At 37.2% G+C, this 21,146-nt stretch overlaps 1 protein-coding gene across 1 annotated transcript in view; it reads left to right on the forward strand.

Moving 5' to 3' along the window:
- The window catches only part of MYRFL (myelin regulatory factor like), a 45,763-nt gene that overhangs the window by 13,760 nt on the left and 10,857 nt on the right, over nucleotides 1-21,146 (forward strand). The window contains exons 6-19 of the mRNA XM_080576216.1: nucleotides 1,319-1,466; nucleotides 3,793-3,988; nucleotides 5,085-5,161; nucleotides 6,466-6,576; nucleotides 7,159-7,249; nucleotides 10,863-11,063; nucleotides 11,469-11,577; nucleotides 12,069-12,178; nucleotides 16,264-16,427; nucleotides 17,021-17,084; nucleotides 18,237-18,322; nucleotides 19,088-19,159; nucleotides 19,265-19,311; nucleotides 19,426-19,587. Coding sequence (XP_080432342.1) covers nucleotides 1,319-1,466; nucleotides 3,793-3,988; nucleotides 5,085-5,161; nucleotides 6,466-6,576; nucleotides 7,159-7,249; nucleotides 10,863-11,063; nucleotides 11,469-11,577; nucleotides 12,069-12,178; nucleotides 16,264-16,427; nucleotides 17,021-17,084; nucleotides 18,237-18,322; nucleotides 19,088-19,159; nucleotides 19,265-19,311; nucleotides 19,426-19,587 — 1,638 coding nt within the window. The remainder of the gene's footprint in view (nucleotides 1-1,318; nucleotides 1,467-3,792; nucleotides 3,989-5,084; nucleotides 5,162-6,465; nucleotides 6,577-7,158; nucleotides 7,250-10,862; nucleotides 11,064-11,468; nucleotides 11,578-12,068; nucleotides 12,179-16,263; nucleotides 16,428-17,020; nucleotides 17,085-18,236; nucleotides 18,323-19,087; nucleotides 19,160-19,264; nucleotides 19,312-19,425; nucleotides 19,588-21,146) is intronic.

Raw genomic sequence — 21,146 nt, forward strand, 5'->3', positions numbered from 1 at the left:
GTGAAGTGTGAGGCTGTCTGTGAATCAACAGTTTGAAATAAACAATTTATCTGAGGAATTTTCAGCCATGTCTATTAGTGGAAAATCTGAAAGTTTCATGTTATTTCTTCAGTGTAAGTTATATTTAAGCATTAAAACAATCTTTTAGATTTTTTTTTTTTTAATGAGTGGCAAGTGGATTTACTAGGTTAGTTTTCCTTTGGTACTTGTTATTTGATTGTGACTAGTTCTGTGAGTCTATCACTCCTGTAAAAAAGAAGATAAGTAGTTCCAGAACAGACACTTCTCTAGCTAAAATCGTTAGTGCTGTTTTTAACACTCAAAGACACAACTTTGAACTATGTTTTCTTTGGGAGTCTGTGATGATAAAATCTTGCCAACCCATTTGTAGTTGGAAGAAGAACACAATAATTGATAAAAATGTCATGGTGAGGATCTTTTAGGAATGAGGTGTGAATTTCTTTGTTATTTTTTAATAGCATTTTTGCCCTTGATTGAAATGGGGATTTGCAAATGAAGCTTGGGCCTGAAATTATTGCTGTAGCAGTAGTCTCTGTCAATGTGCTGCCACAGACCATGGAAAGATCTTAGTTTATATGCTCACTGACATATTTTCTCCCATCCTTATGGCACTCCATTGGAGAATGTGGTCACTCTTACCACACTCTCCTCTGTCATCATGAAATGTATAATGAATTATGGTTCACCCTGTTTATCTCAGAATGCTATTATATATAGTCAGTAAGCTTAACCAGTTAACCAGAGGCAGTGGTGAATGTGCTTGCTATTGGAAAATTGTGCCTTCATCTTTCAAACTAAGTACCTGCTGCAATGAGCTGGGGTATATTCAGTTTAAACCTGTACTAGAGAGAATGGGAAACATCTGTAATTCTTTTGCTTCTTTCACTGCACTTATCTGTCTTTGTCCCACTTTGCTTCTTGCACAGCTTCTTGCAATGTTGCAGATAACTTGTGGTTTAGAATAAAATGTTTAGCTTTCCATTGCGGGCTGTTTATTTATTTTTTAATTATTATTATTATTTCCTAAGGGAAACTATGTATCCTTTGGGAGATAATAGGAAGTGCTACTTGTACAATATTTTGCCAATTAGGAAAGGTAAACATTTTATTTTGTGTGGCAAGGTAATATAACAGGATCTTTTGGAATAGCTGCAAAGGAAAATAAAATTTAAATATATTTGTAATATATTTGTGTGTTAGTGCTTTTTTTGTGCTTTATATGTATGTAAATATATCAAAATTTTAATGCAGGATTTTTGCTAGTTACAATCAGTGAATCGTCTCTCTCTCTCTACAGCAACTCTTAAGGACTGTGCAGTTGAGGTGCAAGAATATGACAGTGATGGACAGAATGCTGCTTTGGAAAAATGCTATCAAGCTCTAACATGGCAACTGTACCAAACTTCTCAGTGGAACAGCTTATTTAACTCTAATTATGAAAAACTGTAAGCACTGAAGATTGCACTTGGAAAAAGTGTTTCTTTTTTTTAATTTTTTTCTCTGGTCCTGTGGTTTTACAGCAATAAATGCTACAATTGACATTCCTTGTTCTTTCTGATTATAAGACTGAAGAAGGAGGTATAGCAGTGGTGGGTTATGAATCTGCGGATGTATCCGATAAGCAGAACTTTAAACACTGCTTGAAATTCGTGCTAGGTTTTCTGATTTCCTTTCAGGGATTTAGGAGCAAAAGAAAAAATAGTTTAACATAAATACCTATAGTTTTTTTTTCTTTTGTCAAGCACATTAGTGGAAATACTTACTGAGCATATTGCATATAATGGCCTAAAACATTAAAGAAATGGAAATAGAAGATACTATTACTTCTAGATTCACATGACCAAAGTGTTATAACTATAGTTATATATGTATAATGTGCAAATCGTTAGTCAAAGACTTAGAGTTTTTCTGTATAAATCAAAACTGTAAACCATTTCTTTTGCCTCATGATCTGGGAAAGGCTGTTCCAAGTTCACTTTACATCCCAGATTTTCTCCATTCTAGTATTTAGTGCATGATCCCTTTTAACAAAGGCCCTTCTACAGTGTCTGGTCTGTGCCCCAGGATTGGTGCAAACAATTTGTTAATGTCTCCACAGGACTTAGTAAGTAGTAAATTTTAAGTTTCCTCTAGCTCAAGCTGCTAAAAGCGCTCATGGCAGATTGGAGTTTATCCGTGTCATTGCTGGACACTCACATTCCCTGTTATTGCACTGTCTGATAGGGGTAACCTACATCACAACCCTTTTCCTGAGGGACTGACATGATGAGAGAGCAGACAGCTCAGTGTTTGCACTTTTCTACTCCTTGGGAGCTGGACGGGCCAAGAAACCTCACAGTGTTTCAGATATGTTTGGGATATGAAGTGTGCGTCTAAATGGAGGTGGTCTCCAACTCCTCTTGCGCCTTCATTTCATTTGAGCTGTGAGTTAATGGTGGGAGACTCCTTTCCTGCTGCTAACCCAATTACTTTTTGATTCCCATACACTTAAAATTGAAGTTCCAGACTCACATTTCTTGTTGGCTTGTATCAACAGAGATAAGACAATGAGCTGCTGAGTATTGAAAACATCCAAATATGTGTGTTGTTACCATTACTGTGCAAAGATACTACTTGCAGAGGAAGTCAGTATTACATTTAAGTGAGGTCAATGGCAGAGCTGTTGTTCCAAGATGCGCTGTAGTTTATGGCACAGGCCACAGATTTGTTCTAAGTGGGAATAGGAGTTAACAGCAATATGACTTCATAGTTTAGAAGTAGTTTTAAAGTTTTCTTTCTATTCCCTGCACCAGATAATTTGTGATTGTTTGAAAGGGACTTCTTACTCATCATTTATAAAAACCTAACAGTCTGTACATTTTTTGTAAATTGTAAATACATTTTGATTCTTCCAACCAATGATGTGCACATAAGTTCTGAAAAGCTATCTTCGGTAGTTGTGTTAATGAGAGGTTCGCAGTAGCATCAGACAAGAGATCATCATTATCCAGCTTTCATTAGCAAGACAGGCCAATGTCCATATGAGAACTTTGTCATGTAGTCCTATTATTTCAGAATTATCCATCACTTAAATCAGAGAACATTGCTGGGATGGTGAGTTCACTGGCTTTTTAGAAAGATCTTTGATATCTTTCTTTGTCTGTTGTGAATTATAAGGACAGAATACTCTTTGGGTGACAGATTGGTCCTTTGAAATAAATGGAATAGAGTTTTGTTAGTTGGGGTAGGATGGAAAATATTATTGAAGAGTTTTATAATGGTCTGGCCATAGTTATCTACAGCTTTGTTTTTAGTTTGAGTAAAGGCTTATTTAACCCTAGCAGATTCTGCAGAAGATCTTGGTGTGGGAAATGAGGAAAAAAATAGGGAATCTTGCTGTTTTGTTAGCACATTGCTGTCTGCAGCAGTAGTTCAACTCAGTTGTTTATAGCAATGTTGTAATGAATTCTTGAATGTGCTAAAAGGTTTGGTGCACAGAGTTCTTTTATACCAGATTTGTAAGTGAGGATTATGTAAGCCTTCCCACCTCTGGTTTCCAAACATTTAATGTGTCAGATGAGAATTACCGTATGTTTTACATGCATTTTCATTTTTACACCTCTAAGAGGCTAAGAAGAAAATATCTGTTGAACCAGTGATTGTAAAGGTGTATTTCCACTCTCATTTTGTCAGTAAAAATCAGAAGGATTTTCAGTCCACATAAAAAGTATGAACTTGAGATACAAATATATGTGTACTTATGGTTGCTATTCTTTCTTCTTGTCTTCATAGACCTGCTGTAGAATATCACATTGTCACAGACAAAGGATTTAATTTTTCAACAGTGGATGATGCCTTTGTGTGCCAGAAGAAGAATCATTTCCAAATCACAGTCCATATTAGAATCACTGGACATCCAAAATATGTCAAAACTCAGCTAGGGATGAAACCAATAGAAAAGTTTTATTTGAAAGTTTTTGGAATAAGGGCAAGTATTTATCTTCTTTGCGTATATTGCTTTTAATGTTAGTACGTGATTATCCACATAATGAGGTAAATAATTGAAGCGAACACTTTTCATAATCATTTTTGTCCAAGTACTGGCAAAAGACAACTCTTAAAATTACTAATGACTTCTGTGTGGTACTCTGGTGGAGTGATGTTTTATGGTTACTTGTGCTTGGTACATGCTGAAAGGTGTAATGCTTTTCTGGCATGTGGTTTTGATGGTTTCTCTCTTACTGGCTGAAGTTTTCTTCCATCTGTGGGCAGTGCAGTGACACCAGCTGGTGTGTAGGTGGCCAGTCTATCCATTGACCAAGAAGATGTGTTGAAAAAAAATCACAAAGCAAAGAAAAATAATCAAATCTATTTTTCCTGAACAGTTCACGTGTAGAAAACCAACAAAATATCCCAGTTTCTTCTTGTCAGGTTTTCAATTTTCATTTAAAGAACCAAATTCTTCCTGGCTAATATGGGTCCACAATCTTGCATATAGAGAAGTAATATGAGATTTTCTTCTTTCTGAAAAATTTTACCATTTTTTACTTGCTACCAACTTTTAGTTATTTAAAAAATCCCTGTAGTTTTTTTGCTTAGCACTCTCTGAAACACGAATGCAGAATAAACTAGTGAGTATTATTGTCATATATTCCTCTGTGCACCAAAGAGCTGCTTGGCACCATTTCAGAAAGGTACTGAAATTTACATTAAAATAACTTACTGGACTGCCTTATGTAGGCTTGGTTCTCATGTTAAAAAAATGACATTTATGACTTGAAATAGAACCAGCCAATAACAGTCAAGACTCAGAAATTAAATGTTCTTTTGCAAATTAATGTATCACTTTTTCTATTTTCTGTTTTCTTTCAAATTATATGCAAGAATGATTTGGGACTTTAGACTAGCTAGAACAGAGCATTGATCAAGTGTCAGTTGAGTAGGTGTATATTCCCATGTTACTTTCTACTAAGTTATATGAGGAATGAGAGAGATTGCACAGTTTGCCTGTTCATTTCTATTGCAAGTTTTATATCTTTAAAAATTTAGTTTTCCTGTCATTTTTGATTTTTTTTTTTTGATAGGTGGAGACTCCAAATCAAACTATTGCTATTGAACAGTCTCAGACAGATCGAAGCAAAAAAACTTTCCATCCTGTTAGGTAAGAGTTTTGAGAAAATTATTCAATTTTATTTCAATAATAGTGTGGGCTGAACTTTGATGTAGTTCTTTCTTGGAAACTCATAGTATCTCTAATCCATCTTCTGATCTTTATTCAAATTCTGTTCCCGGTGAGTACATAAAATTGCAGTAGTAATATATACCTGGTCTCCCTTCATTAAGCAAATAATTCAGCAGCTTTACAAATGCCCATCCTAAATATTTGCATTCAGCTAGCAGCATTATTGTATGGTACTGGAGCTGGATGGTGGATGCATTTCCCATCCTAAGAAATGTAAGTAATGTTCCTGCTCTGTGGGGGCATGAGACTACATGGACATGAGACATATTTGCAGTGCTTTTAATGGGAAGTGGCCCGAATAGAAACATACATGCAACTTCTCCTGGGAACTGTCTGCCATTCTTCTGCATTTTAGCAGCAGAATCAGTATTTGTTTTTTTTCTAAGTGTTTCCTGTTGCAGCTGGTCTGTTCTCTAAAAATAATTGAATAAGCCTTACAGCAGAAAAAGATAAGACATTGTCAAGTTTGACAGGACAGTGTTTGGATAAAGGCTGCAATATACAATCTACAGAAGTATGAATTTTGAACTTGGACAAAGAGCTGTATTTTCACTTAATTAACTCCATCATAGCATTATTATTCCTTTTACATACTGAAAAGTAGATTCTGGGTGCATGTCAATTGTTTCATGTGTGACAATGGTGGAATTTTCACTTATAGTAGACTAGAAGGTGGCAGGTGGCCTGTTGTTTTCTCCATGCAAACTCTTTAATCTTATTATTTATTACTTACAAGAGTGGTACCACTATGTATTTGAGACATATATATATACATTTTATGTTTTCAGACACACAAATTAAATGCAGATGAAAAAAAAAAGTCAAGCAGTATTTTTTTTTTATAATTTTAATATGTAAGTTCCAATCCAATAATAAGCAATGTTGCCCTTGGCAAGCAATAGATTCTCATCATATGGTGCACATATGGTTTTATTATATTCACAACTGTGTACAAACAGACCGAGAAGCACAGACTCCTACTAATAAGAGCAGTTTCTCATTCCTGGTCCTTTATCGTGTATGTTTATCTCCTTGACAAGATCAGTGTGATTTTTATGCACTTTTATAACCAGGGTTGCTGCATTTTTACTGGGGTACCTCTGTTATTTTTCCATTTATCAGCTTTTCTTAAAACAGTTTTAATGAGCTTGAGGAAATCTGGGTAGATCCAGGGAGATCTCTGAATAGTTATTTCCCTAATCTTGTTTCCTTTCCTGTTTTAGAGTTGATCTGCCAGGGGACCAGATAACTAAAGTAACGTTGGGAAGGTTGCATTTCAGTGAAACAACAGCAAATAACATGAGAAAAAAGGGGAAACCTAATCCTGACCAAAGGTATTGTTAGCCCGTGTGTGGGAATTGGAAAAAAGAACATCTACTTTAGAGTGGAGCTGAAGTGTGTTAAAAATCTAAATCTCAGTGTTGCCAAATCCTGTGATCTATTTGTTTAAAATTCTGTGATACTTCATATCTGCTTAAAGGCTTCTCTTCTAGAGTCACAGAATGATATGAGAACAAACAAATGAAAAAATAAAATATCTTCATGATTAAAGATCGTTTCAGGAAATCATAGCCACAGTGTTGTTGGCTGAGATACTGAGGAAGCCAAAAGATCCCATCCCAAATTACAGTCATTTTCTTCTGGAGAAAGAGGATTCTTCATCCCTAAGTCTTCATTACTTAAATTTGTGATTTTTTTTTTTTGGTTCATTTTCAGTGATTTGTGTGATTGAAAGAGCATATTACTTGAGAGTGGAACAAATATTTTCTCTTTCATATTGTAACAAACATATTTTTAAAATGTTCTGTCTATCTTTTTATGTATCAACAGTAGCAGTTGTATTTAAAACATCTCATTTTCTTCTGCAACAAGGCATTATTTCATTTTTTTTCTTCATGAAATAAATTTCAAATTAGATACTTCATGCTGGTGGTTGGACTGTATGCTGTCTCTCAGGATCAATTCTACTTGCTGTCTGCAAATGTCTCTGAAAAGATCATTGTAAGGGTAGGTAGAAATTTATATTACTTTCACATTTACTGTTTTAATACTCACAGGAGACTATGGGGAGTGATTCTCCAGTGTAAAAAATTACCACTGAATAAAAAATATGGAGAAAACAAAAAACAAAAAAACCTGTTGCATATATTATGAATACATTTCTATCTCATAATTACCAAATTTTAAAACACTAAAAGTGGGCTATAGAAGACTTTAAAAAGAAAGTTTGTTGTGAATACAGAATATGTTGATTTTTCCAGATTGTTTTTCCTTTGAGGTGAAACAATTGCCTGGACTTGTCAGGAATTTGGTAAATGCTTTCATTGGCTGAATGCTTCATTTTCAAGGGGCAATGAGAATTAAAAAAAAAATGCAAGCAAAGAAGCAGCTCTGGGAAGATGAAGACCTATGTCTAGCACTTTCCAGTGTGTCTGAGCTCTTAACTTTGTGGTTGCAATATATGTTTCAAAACAATAAAAGGAAGAATTTGTCTCTCATCCTTACAACCTTTATGTGGATCAGAGGTTTGAAAAATAAAGCTCTCCTTTTAATATTCAGCCTTAACCTACAGTTAGAGTTAGACTTGGAAGAGACAAAAAACCCAGTGTTGTAATGTAACGGGAGTTATGGAGGGGCCGTACAAGGAAGGAGAGCGCTGCAAAAGGTCTTCTGTCCCAGCAAAGTTTTGTTTGGGCCTAAGCTAAATGCCGTGCAGGAACACATCTCCTCCCTACAGTTTGGGTTAGGGTTCCAGTTGGGTTTTAAAGGGAGAGGTAAAGTGGAAAGATGAAATATCAGTGGGGCTAGAAAGGGATTCCAGCTGAACATGAGAGCTGCCCAGAGCTTTCAGGTGGGCTTTTTTTGTGTGAGCCAAAGACAAGGGGTCTGTGTTGTACCTGGGCACTACCTAGAGAAAGGGTTAGGGTATGAAAAGTGAGAAAGTGCAGAGCTCCAGTGTAAGTTGGTTGGAGAAGGCCCTGCAAAGCAAAGGTTAGGGCTGCCAAAACATTTTTATTCTGGCCTCTTTTTCATGCGAATCATACATGGGAGTCTGTGTAACTGCAGAAGAGTTAGAAAGATTTTAGAAATTTATATTTTTCTTCCATTTTTAATGTTAGAGTCTTTTAAAATTTCAATGAATAATGTTTTTTTTCAATGCATGTGAGAGCAGGGTTTTTGAACAGGGATTTTGCAAACCTGTCCACTATTCCAGCCAAAGAAAAATAAGGCAGAAAAGCAGAAGGAACAACACTGGCTATGATTTGAAGTGGTGAAAATGTCAACAGGAAAGCTGGAGGAAAAAAAAAAAAAAAAGGCAGTTTTCCAGATGTCTGAAAGGGTTTTAGTGGATGGCAGGGTAACCTGAGCCAGCCACTGGTTCCTTTAAAGTGGCAAAGCTGTGCAAGAGAAAGAAGTTCCTGTTCTGGCCCTTTATATACTGAAATATAACGTAACAAAACTACCAGCTGAATAGTGGTTATCAGGCATATCAGATCATGCTCTAATTGTGGCAAACAGTGGTAAGTGCACAACACCATGCACTATAGATGTCAAAGCCTTGTGAAAACCTGAGACTCCCTCAGATGACTGTGAACTTCTTGTCACAATCGTACTCTGCTCAGACTCAAATTTGGAGGCCTGAATTCAAAGTAAAAAAAAAAAAGGTAAATAAATTGACTAAATTAATTATTGAAAACAAATACCTTTTCTAATTATACACACTCCTTTGTTTTTTGGTGTTCTTTGAAAGACTGTTTCTCTGACATGGAATTTCTAATGTGAATTATTTTTAAACATTACAGAGGATTTTAGAGACTTTGTGAATGCATTTATTCTGGGATCCCTCAATGAAAACGACATTTGGTAAAACAGATAGTCATCATTATTCGTTTGTCCAGATGGTGACCTCTCCAGGAACTGCTATTTATAGACTTTGCAGGTCTCTGGAACCTAGCAAACAGATTTTGAATGTATCTTATACTGTAGTATCTCAGTTGCCAAAAGCAAAACTCATTTGGTAACTGTAACTTGCAGAAATTGCTGTTAGAAAGTAAATTTGTTCCTGCCTTTTTCATTAAGCATTGTTTTCTACCAGTTCAAAACCACAAATAACTGAAAAAAAAAACCCTCATTATTCCATTTTCTTTCTGAGGCATATTAGTAAGACTTAAGCTGTTTAGGATGTCAAACGACTTTTGATCAGTGACTTAATTTGTGTGTGTGTGTTTTATTGTGAAAATGCTCATAACAAGGTAAGCATTTCCTGGGCTATGGTTTGAGGTACATTTCATTTTGGGGCAGCACTGAATAAACCATGCTTGACTCATTTTTGTTCCTATCAGAATTCTTGCGCTTGTTACCACACTCCTCTTCAGTCGTTTTGGTACAACTGCTTTTCTGGGGTCCTGCACTTAACTGAAAAGGGGATGAATCTGTGTTAAAAACAAGTCTAATTTTTTTGCTTGGTTGATTATAATTCAGGCTGGTTCCTCCATCCTGGTCTATGTCAGGGTATCAACTGAGGGCTGGCAGGTGGAGATGAATGATGGGGAGTGGGCTGCCTGTGCTGGTCCTGCTGCCAAAAGAAATGTACATCAAGCTGTAGCCCTGGGCAGATTTTGGATTCCTTTCTGCCCCTGCGCCACAGTTCTCCATTCCTTCAGTTGTGCTGAGGTGATTGTCTGTGTGACGTTGCTGCAGAATTACTGCAGGAAATAGAATAGGCCTGAAAAGAAATACAAAGCCCTATTCTTCTTACATGGTTGTGGCTCCCCAGAAAATGTTTTGATGCTTGTGAAAAGGGAACGGGTAGGGGCAGTGGTCTCACTACCTCTTCCTATCTCCCTTCCTGCTCCTAGTTTTAATATATTTGTTGTGGAGCAAGGCTCCACTGTGCTAGGTGCAGTAGTGTAAACAGGGAAAAAATGATCCCTTTCCACAGGTGGTTCACAATTAAATTGGTAATTTACCATTTAGGTAGTGTAGTTAGGCTTCTTTTTTTCCACTTACTCATTTTCAAGGGTTATTTCTAGAAACCTTCTATACATGACGTTTATGGTTTGGAGCATCTATTTATGAGAACAGGACCTGTGAATTCAAACAAGATCATCTCTGATCCTCTCATCTGTTCAGTACAGGCTTTTGGTACATGCTGGAAAAGTTCATGAAACTACATGTAAAAGAATGAAACAAATATGGCCAAAGCATGTAAAATTACATAAATATGTAAATATGTATTTTTGAACCACATGTGTTTAATCTCTGGACTGTTTTCTCTTTTCTGATTTCCAGCCTCAGCTAAAAGTTGCTGAAAAATTGAGGAAGACTATATGGCATAAAGTCAAAGTTAAACTTTGAAAAGCTTTGAACATTGATAATATATCTTACTGTGATAATAAAATAGAATCCAGGGGAAAGAGCAAAGAGGCCAGAGTTTTATGAGCAGAAACAATTACTTAGGATCGACTCCACTCTGTTTTTTATGTTAGTGTTTTAAAAAAAGCTCACAAATACAATTTAAATATTAAAGATTTGTTGTCTTATTTTCCCTGAATTGCTAATGGAATAAAGCAATAGTACATCTATGCTATATCTTTAAATATATATTTTTTTCTCCCAGGCATCTAACCCAGGGCAGTTTGAGAATGAGAGTGATGTACTGTGGCAGCGAGGACATGTTCCAGAGACGGTAGTCTGTCACGGTCGAGTAGGAATTAACACAGATGCACCAGACGAAGCACTGGTTGTCTGCGGAAATGCAAAAGTTATGGGCAGAGTCATGCATCCATCTGACAGCCGAGCGAAAGAGAATATCCGGGAGGTGAGGGCTATGGAGTATTTAGGGCATTTACATTTGCAACACAGCACGTGTATGGATCATTGTTCTGACATGTGAAGCCACGTCTTTATCTTGGGCGTGCTAAAATGCTAGCCTAAGGAAATGTGGCATACCAGTGTGCTCTGTACAGCCATGGCCTGTGGTCTTCGGAGGAGGCTGATCACAGAATCTGAGGGTATATGTAAATGGGAGTTGTTGGGCTGAAGGGTAACTGGCAATACAAATACAAACAGCACTCTGCTCATGGGGAGTGGGAAGATTGTTTGTATTATTTGATGCAAAGATTAGCCAAATGGCCATATTAGGCTTGTTTCTATCAGTGAAGCCCTAGATGCCACAACCATTCTTAATGTCTCAACACATGAATCTTGGTATTTGCCCAACTAGGTTGATACGAATGAGCAGTTGAGAAGAATAACACAAATGAGGCTGGTGGAGTATGACTACAAGCCTGAATTTGCATCTGTTATGGGAATAAAAAATACCCATGAAACAGGTATTCAGTCAGTTCTGTTCCCATTTTTTGTTTAGTTCTGCTGTTGTTCATTGTGCCCTAGTGCCTTTTAACACCCTGCTATTTCATCTTCATTTCTAGTATACTTCAATTGCTTACTTTGCTGTGTTTCTCTTGTGAGTTGAAGGTGCCAAAATTAAGTATTCTTGGTATATTTCCAAATTCTATTTCAATTATCAAAGGTAGAAGATGATTTTTCAAGGTTTAATGAGAATGAAGTACATGATCAGAAACAATTTTGTTCTTATGGCAGAGAATTGGGAATGGAACTTTCAATGTTTCTGTTTGTTTTCTGTAGAACAGAAAAAAAAAAAAAAAGTGAAATTCTGGATTTTCCTACCACAGAGAAATTCTAGAATATATTTGGCCCTACCTGCACCTTTTACGATTGACAACTCAACTTAAACACACAACGATGGTCAATGGTACATCGCTACATTTCCTGACTTCTGTTTCTGTTATCTTGTGAACAGGAATAATAGCCCAGGAAGTGAAGGAGCTTTTACCTGAAGCTGTTAGAGAAGTTGGAGATGTTGCTTGTAATGATGGAGAAAAAATAGAAAACTTCCTCATGGTTGACAAGGTATGGCCTTGAGAGGGAAAGTGGAGGCGTGCATTTAGATGTTTCCTTTCATGTGTGGAGCTATACACACATGCCACTTGTGCTTTATACAAAGATGTAGACCTGCACATGTACTTACAAAAGTAATCTTTGGCAAATCATTGAGGAAAACTGAACCATCAGGTGTTAGTAAATGGCTGGATCTTTCAAAGCCAGAAAGTATTTACATTGAAATCTTAGAGTCATTAAGGTTGGAAATGACCTTCAAGATCAACTGGTCAAATGACCGTACAACAGCAGACAAAAGGCAAAAAACTTCAAATTTGCTTAATAAAGTTGGATAGTGGTTTCATAGCATTGGGCCAACGAGTGGGACTCCAAAACATTCTTTTGAATGTAAGTGTTGAAGTTAATTAAACGTTCCAGAAATGAGTTAAGCAATGATAGCATTCCATTTGTTAAATAAAAATGTCCTTATTTGAAACCTTTGTGTAATCACACCAAATGCAACTGCTAATTGTGTGTGCTCTGTGGGAATTTTTTTTTGTCTATCTGAAATATTTATTATAACTTCAAAGTTACACTACTATAACATGCTTATAATGCACAGAGTAATTGCCATGCTAATAGGCTGGAATCAGTGCCTTAGTCCATTGTCCTGTGCTCTCTTCCCCTACTTTTCCTGTAGAAATAGGACTGCAAGGTGCTGTCAGTCAGAGTCCAGTCACACTTGACTGCTGACATCTCTTGTCCAGAACATTGCTCAGAGTGGCCCCTCTGTTTTGCGCTGGTTCACTGCAGGTCAGGGACCACTTCCCAGCCTTATACCACTGACAGCTGATAATGGAAAGAGGGAGGTTTTCCAGATGGGTGACCTGTCTTGCTTGGATGATGTCATGAACAAGATTCTTTATTCGTTATAATCAAGCATTCTCTCACTATTCTGTAGAAAACACAAGTTTACACCAACAAGCTTGGAGAACATATTTATCAAAATTTTCTGTTGTCTTCTTTTGATAGGCTACGAGAAGATTAATTTCATAGGTTAAATCTGCTAGGCAGTATTCCATATAAAGGTCTCATGAATTAAACACCTTCAATGAAACTGTGGAAAGAGCATTTTCTTGAACGTCTCAGCATTCATGTTACTCACGTGAATAAGTTTTCAGATGGCTTACAGGAAAAGAGTAGTTTAATGACAGTGACAGAAAACTTGCTCTGTATCCTGCTTGTTGTAGCTTATAGCTCTCAGGGCTTCCCTGTGGGCGTGCTGGAAGTGGTAGTAGGGTCTTTTTGCTGTCAGTCAGTGTGTGAATACAGGTCAGGGGAGGCGTGGAGAACAGCCAAGAAAAGTCAGACCATTCCCTAGCCCCCTCTTTCTCCTCTCTTTAGTAGTCCAGACTGTTTTTAATCCTTCAGTTCCATCTGCTACTTAAAGAACACTCTACTTTTATGCTAAGTCTGACAAGGTTTACCTCCTGCAAGATGAACAAATGGGCTTTGTCTGCTTGAACAGGGGAGAGGGGCTTTCTGGAGACAGCGTTGAAAAAGAGACTTAGAAAATTTGCTCTATTTGGTCAGAGTTCTAGCTGATCTCTAGATTGTTATAGGAGAGCACTGGTGTTAAGATACTGACACTAGGTTTATTTTGCCTTTTAGCCCTTCATTTTACATTGTGTAAGAGCTGCAACATTGTTTGCATTTTTTGAGTCCTCAGAAAATTGCTTTGGGGTAGTCAGCTTTTTTCTGACCAAACTTTTGGTTGGACGATTGAGCTTTTGATTTAATGGGGAAAAAAAAGCTGCAAAATGTATCTGATAGAAATATCTCTTTTTTTTTTTTTTTTTTTTTTTTTTTTTTTTTTTTTCTGAAGTGTCACACAACATACTGTTTGTAACAGTGCCTCATAGCTCTGCCCTTTGGGCCTGTCATGTTGCCTTTCTCCTCAGTAGCTTGGCACTACTGGGCAGTGCCTACCAGAATTTGATCCAGTGATGTGATGGAGATGGAGAAAGCCTCCTGTACCCTGCAGGGTGTCATTCTGCTATGAATGTCGCCCAAGCAGGAATGAATTGTAACAGTGCTGGCGTATTTACTAGGTAGCTTTTTCTTGACTACTTGGCTAGGTGTGGGATCACTTCACAAACAATTTTCCTCCTGTTTTAATAAGGTTAGGTAAATTACTGCAGTGCTATCTTGCGTTCTGCTCTTTCTCCTAGCACCTGTTACAGAGCATGTGAATGTCAATTCTGTGACATTGGTGAGGGAGACAGGAGCAGGAGAGAGATCTGTGTCTAACACATCAGGGTGTATATTGAATTCAGAGCTGTGGGACAACTGATATCTTAGGTGGAATATCTGCTCTAAATACCTGGAGCTCCCATCATCAGAGTATCTCAGTCCCTTAAGTAATAAAAGGATATGTGGATGACAGTGCTTTATATCTTTGCTTTCAGTCAGGCAGGCGATAAGGTCTTGAACTATTTTACCTTGCATTCCAACTTTAGTTCAAGATAAGCATGATATTGACTGGTGTGGTTGTGTCTCTGTCTGTTACCTGTGTGGAGCTGTTAATCTCTGTAAAACTAGTTGATTTCATTAAAAGTTCGAACCAGGCTCTGCTGTATTCTCGGAAAATATATTATCTGTGTGAAAATTTGCTATTTTGGGACAAGAATCTTTCTTCTCAACCACACAGTGCTGAGTATTTTGTCATCAATGAGGCAGTACAACTCTAATCAGTCCTTTTTTCCCCCCCCCCAAAGAAAGTATTCCTTCATTTTTCCAGGTGAGCCATTTTCTCATTTACCTGAAGTCACCTAGAAGAGATTCATACCTGATTTGAAGAGAATGGAAATGGAGGCTGCTACATACCATTGATATGAGGATGAGTGACTTTATAATTGATCTCACAGTTCTAGGCACACATGGTTATTTTGAAGTCACTCCTTAGTAAGCGGGACGTTGGTCTTCTGGTGGTAGAGAAGTTTGCAACTTACCACCAGCACCTGTGCTCTGGTTCTGTTTATACAAAGTACTGTCCATTTTTGTGGAAGGTAGTCACCTTTAAAAGAAAGGCGTGTGTGGTATTTACAAGGCGAAAGGCAAAACTGCTTTTACTGTAATTCTCCATGGCTTGAATAGGCTGGGGTACTCAGCAACATTAAATGCCAGTAATAGCTTCATCCAAGGTAGCATCCAACAGCAACAGTCTGGTTGTTTGTTAGTATGATGAGAAAGCTGTTCTTCCAAGCACAGCAATGAGAGCATGCTCTTACTATGTTCCTGTAGTGGGTCAGTAACTATTTTTGGCTCAGAAATGGGTAAAATCCTTATTACCTGGATGTATGTACTGAGGAATTCTCCAGCATCAGGTTGATACCTATATGATAATCAGAGGGTAGAACAGAAGGTTTTTCCTTGTGCTGAGCAAAACATTCGCATAGAGTAAATGGACTGTGTCTGAACTGTGTTCGTTGCAGAGCTGATCACCCAGTATTAGGACTTAAAGGAGTCCTATAAGGTGCTAAAGAGGCTGAAGCATCTGGCCATCACAGCTTGACTTTCTGGTTTGGATCTTTCCCTGTCTCACTGATTCCTGTATAGCTCAAGTTATGTGTGGGACATGGATAGCAATTCTGGCTTGTTTCAGCCAGGTTAGTCTCTCCCGTAGGTAAACGGTTGGACCTATATTTTGCTAGGGGGTTTTGAAATCAATGTAACAACTGCAACACTACAAATCAAATAGTAGATGCTTGCTGTGACATCTTCAATGTTCAAAATTCAGCACAGTATAAGTTCAAAATTCAGTTTAAATTCTTGGTCTACAAAGCCCTTCAGCTTTTTTTTTTCTTTTTTTTTCTTTTTTTTTTTTTTTTCTGCAAATCCTCATTTTCAATTTACTGCAAATTGAACACAAGCACTTTTACAATCTAGCCAAGGGATTTTATAGCCAAAGTGACCTCCCAATTACAGTGAGTTAACTTGTGTTAGCATTTTAAATATTCAGCATGTCCTTCCATAGGTGAACTCTGTATGCATTACTGGTTGTTGCATCAGATTGATAAATGGACTGTATCTGCTTTTGTCTTTTTTTTCCTTCTCAGGATCAGATCTTTATGGAGAATGTAGGTGCGGTAAAACAGCTTTGCAAACTAACCAACAACCTTGAAGTCAGAATAGAAGAACTGGAACAGTGGAATAGAAAACTGGCCAGGCTGAAACGGTTAAGCAGTGTGAAGTCCACAATCAGCGGAGGGAGCACAGTCAGGTATGTCTGCCTGGAATGTTCTCCAATAGTTGTCACAGAAATTAATGAAGTGGTGTCTGTGGTAGAAATGAAAACTGATTTTGCTTGACAGTTGAGTTCAGTTCATTTCCAGCATTAAAACTGTGAAAAAATGCAAAATGCTTATTGTTTTTTAAATCACTGACAACATTAATATGTGAAATGGCCGTTAAATTGCAGTCATTTCTGTAGTTACTTCAGTTTTGTAAATCAAGTATAGATTGTGTCCAGTTACAGCCCTGCAGCCTTGAAATCAATGCTAAGAGAAATCTGCGGAGCTTCTTTGGCAGTAAAGAATCTTCATTAGTACTTCAGTGGAAGTGATGGGCATTTCCAATTTCTAAACCATTTCCCAAGCTTTCTTTGAAATGAAATGTAGCATGTAATAGCATTCACCTGAATGTGTTAACTGGAGGCCTTTGTTCTTGAAAACGAATCTGATGACTCTTTTGACTTTCTCTTTTTAAACGGTGCAGTTGCAAAAGCAAATTACATTAACACTCTATTGAAAAATCTCTTTTTCATTTGTTACTTACTGAAGCATTTGAATGTCAGGGAGATCTCCTCTCTTACAGCAGGTGTAGTCGAGCCACTAGTCTTTTGCCATCAAGAAAATCAGCCCAGCTAAAATCCAGCAAGGTGAGTGAAACTAAATATGCGAAATATGCCTATAAGAGAGTTTTTGGAAGTGCTGAAATATAGGTGAAAGTTTTCATGCTTCTAAAAATGTAATAAAACCCCTTAGGTAGAATTATTTAGTATCATGCTAGAAGCTTAAAAGCTCCCTGTACTGAAATAGAAAATATTTATGAGACACTTCTACTTTTTGTCTATACATTGTGTATATGGGGTAGATCCATACTGTGTAATGGTGTGCAGGAGGAGACGATCAGGAGGGAATTGTTGAGCCAGTTACTTTGCTCACGTGGTGCAGTGCAGCCTTACATGGAAATGTAAGTTTGAAAGTTCAGTTTGGAAGTACACACAGTGGTAATTCTTCCTCAGCTTAGTTTCTTGGATGAGTCTTTCTCTGTGGTTTGCTGTTTGCATCTTCTGTTTTGTATTGTTTAATACTGTTTTTTAGGTGGTTTAGACCTAAATAGGATGTCCTTGCTATTGCTGGATGACTACCTCTTGCCCATATTATTGTATAAAAGGGAAGAGCCCTTTTAACAGGGACTGAATTAGTTAGGAATATCTGCTGACCCTTTTCAGGATAATCTTCCCGGGTTCTTTAATGTGATTCAATGCACGTTTGCCTATCTTTCTTTTGCCAGTGCAAAGAGCAAGAGAAAATAACAGGTTAAATGTTCTTTGTTCTATAAGGACAATCAAATGCTCCATGATCTAAGATCATTCTGCTTGTCTGAAAAGTGCCTTTCTTCTGTATGAACACCAACGCTTGGTTTAATATAGTCTAAACATATACTGAAAGTTGCTCATCTTTTGGATGTGGCCATTCCTTACAGAGTTCTTCATTTGATTTTAAAATACTTGAAGAGTATGAAAAATGGCATAAGGAAAGAGAAGGAGCTGTTATTTTTATCCATCCTTTCTTCCTGTGTAATGTTTGTATCCCCAGACTATCAACAGTGTGCAGCACTCTTACACTTTTAGGGAGCCTGCCATTACTTAAGTTTTTCTCTTTAGAAGTTGACCTCTGTATAAGAATGATGTGTATGGTTCCTCTGAAAGAAAAAAGATTAAGTCAGACTAGTGTAGTACTTCTTAATCTAGTAGTAGTACCTTAGGTATATGCCACTTAATTTGACCAAACATTTTTTTTTCTAGGTTTGTTTATCAAAGAGGAAAAAGTCTTGTTCCAGGAAGATTTTCCGGGTGACTATAATAGCTTTGGTTGCTGTTATGGCACTATGGTAACAACTAATTATCAAAAGTTGCCTTGTTTCTCCTTTCCCTTTTTAAATTATCAGAAAGATGAGTGAGATTATTTTTTTTCTCTCACACTTCCTATTCAAGGGACAAAATATATTAAAATGAATAGTGAATATGCCTGGTAATATTGCAAATTTGAAATAGTTTTAGAAAAGTGAGATGTGCACGTGGCACATGTACAACCAACCCATGTCTATGTCAAAATATATGGTGCACCTCAAGTGCACTCAGCGGCTGATACTACAGATGTAAAGCTGGACTCATGATTTTTTATACAATTGTTCTGTGCCTAAGTTCAGCTTCAGAAGTGCAGAGTGATTCTGTTCTGTGAAAAGAAACTGAACTTTTCCCCAGTGTGGTGGGCACTTCTATCACTCTAAAAGTTTAACTTGTGGCATTGGACTCATAGGAAGGAAACTACGCCTGGGACTTTGAGATTGCCATTTTCTGTTTCTAGTCCCAAAACCTGTGGCTCACAGTCTCTCCGTGAACTGAATACTTTGAACTGGCATTGTGATTCTATTTGCAATGAAAGAATTGACCATATTTTGCATTGAATTTAGCTGTATAAAATTACCTCATCTAAAAAATATTAAATTCAGTCAGAATTTTTCCCACTAAAGGGGAAGTGATCAGATAGTTAACTTTTACATTACTGCATTTGGATAAAGTGTTGTCAGGGTGTTATTAGTACTATGTTACTTAAGAGATAGATGTAAATCTACAGAATAATTCTCTTTCTACAGTGCTTTGACAATATCGACCCTTTATGTGCTTAGTCTTCATGACAGACATTTTGAAAAACATCACATTTCCAGGCAAGTATTTGAATTAGTATTAGTATTAGACTGTGGACCAACCTGTTTTGGTCCACAGCTATGAAGTCTGTTTCTTAATGAGTTGTTTTTGCTTTTCTTCATCAGCACTTCCACAAGTTCTGTTGTAATCTTTCCCTCTACCACTAAAGCAGGTACTGTATCTCCGCTGGTCTGCATACATGTAGCAAGCTTTCAATTTCCATGCTACTATAAAATGCTAATAGATACACAGCACTAGTGAGAATTATGTCTTTTTTTTTCTTTAGCATTGCAGGAAAGCACGATTTCTCAGAGCACGCACCCCATCAGCAGGATTCCTGAAGTGAATTTCTGTGACATTTTGCCTTGTGACAAGGTCTATTGTTGTCCAATTCATCAACCAAAAGTCAAGTACCAAATCTATGAGAAAACTGATGCAGAAGAGAAACGTAAGTTGAAATGTGAATTTCTATTATTTGCTATTTGAATAAAGACTATATGAAGAGTGTGGAGAAAGAAGCAGGGATCTTTAAATGTCGTTAGCTTTGTAAGATAATGCCTAGTCCACAGCGTTTCAGAACTGCTGATATAACTACTCATCACTTCTGTCAGTATGTTTTTGAAAAATCTGGCCTGGTTACTTTCAAGAGTTCTGGGTCCTAAAATGTTTTGTTAGGTGTCACTGTTCTTGCTAGCTATTCGTGGTAAACGATATGATGTGAACCAGAAAGTCACTAATCCCTTTAATTAACCTTTGGGTACAATTGGCCAGGAATTGATTGGGCATAGCAGAGGGTGGATGAACATATTTAAAACAAAACCCAAAACACTTAATAGTGTCACACTGTGGTGATACTGTATCTTTTCTGTGGGCAGAGACAGAAATTCAACTACAGGAAGACATAAAGCTTAGTTATAACTGCTCATTCAGGCAGGGCTTTTGAGTAGAGAAATGTTATTTGAAGGCAGAGCTCTATGAAATAAATTACTTTTACTCTAATGAATTCCCTTTCAGATATTGTCTGCAATACGTTATGTGTGTAATATATGAGTAGGTGTATTGTTTACAACTTTTATAACATTTATAAGAAAGAGTTTATACACGAGGGTACGTACAAGTTTTTGTAATCAGTATTCCTCAATCCTAGACCTTGATACTGTTGATGTCTAGAAGCGTTAGTGTTACTAAACCCAGCATCCATACTCTTCCTTTCTTGTCCTTGAGAACAATTCTTGCATCAACCATAGTTGACAAGTTAAGGTGAAATTGGGGATGGACACAGTTCGGCCTCTGAAGTACGAATTTCTACAAGGGCAGGCGTTGCCAATTGCTGTGAAACTCTTGCCACATGAACTGGTTCAGTGGGGTTCACTCACTGGCCGTTTTTTATACTGCAAAGTGCTGTTGTCTGCAGACAGGCTGCATGTTAGTGGTCCTTGTGATTCTTGTGATTAATGCTGCAGTAAGCCCTGTGGCAGATAGAGCTCAGTACAGTGCTTTCAAGAGGTCATATATCTAAGTGATTTGTATTGGTCTGAAACCTGAAAGAGTGTTGATTAATTAAAAAGACGTTAATCTCATTTACAAATGAGGGAACTGTAGACAGCAGAAAATGAAATATGAAAACATTCTATCCCCAGCTGGCTGCTTTTGATATTAGGTGGAAAGAGAAGATAAGAACAATACACAAAGCATTACATTCCCAAGGTCTTATGCTCCAAATAGCATTAAGTGTGGATCCAGGAGTGAAAAATCAACACAGTACACAAGCTACTGAAAGATTTCAGATCTGCACAAGTTTAATGAAGCTGAATGTGTCCCCAGACAGAAGGTAACAATGTCAATACAAAATCCAAACAGAAGGAAAGCCAACAAGCTGTTTAATGTAGCTGTAGCCAAGGTAAATGAAAAGGAAAATGTTTTTGAAAGAAAAAGCTGAACATTAAGTATGGGGAATAATCAAGATAAAAAGTGGGCATTTTAGGATCAGCTGATTAGTCTGATTCA

This window comes from Anser brachyrhynchus, assembly GCF_964034855.1.
Source record: "Anser brachyrhynchus genome assembly, chromosome: 1".
Taxonomy (NCBI): domain Eukaryota; kingdom Metazoa; phylum Chordata; class Aves; order Anseriformes; family Anatidae; genus Anser; species Anser brachyrhynchus.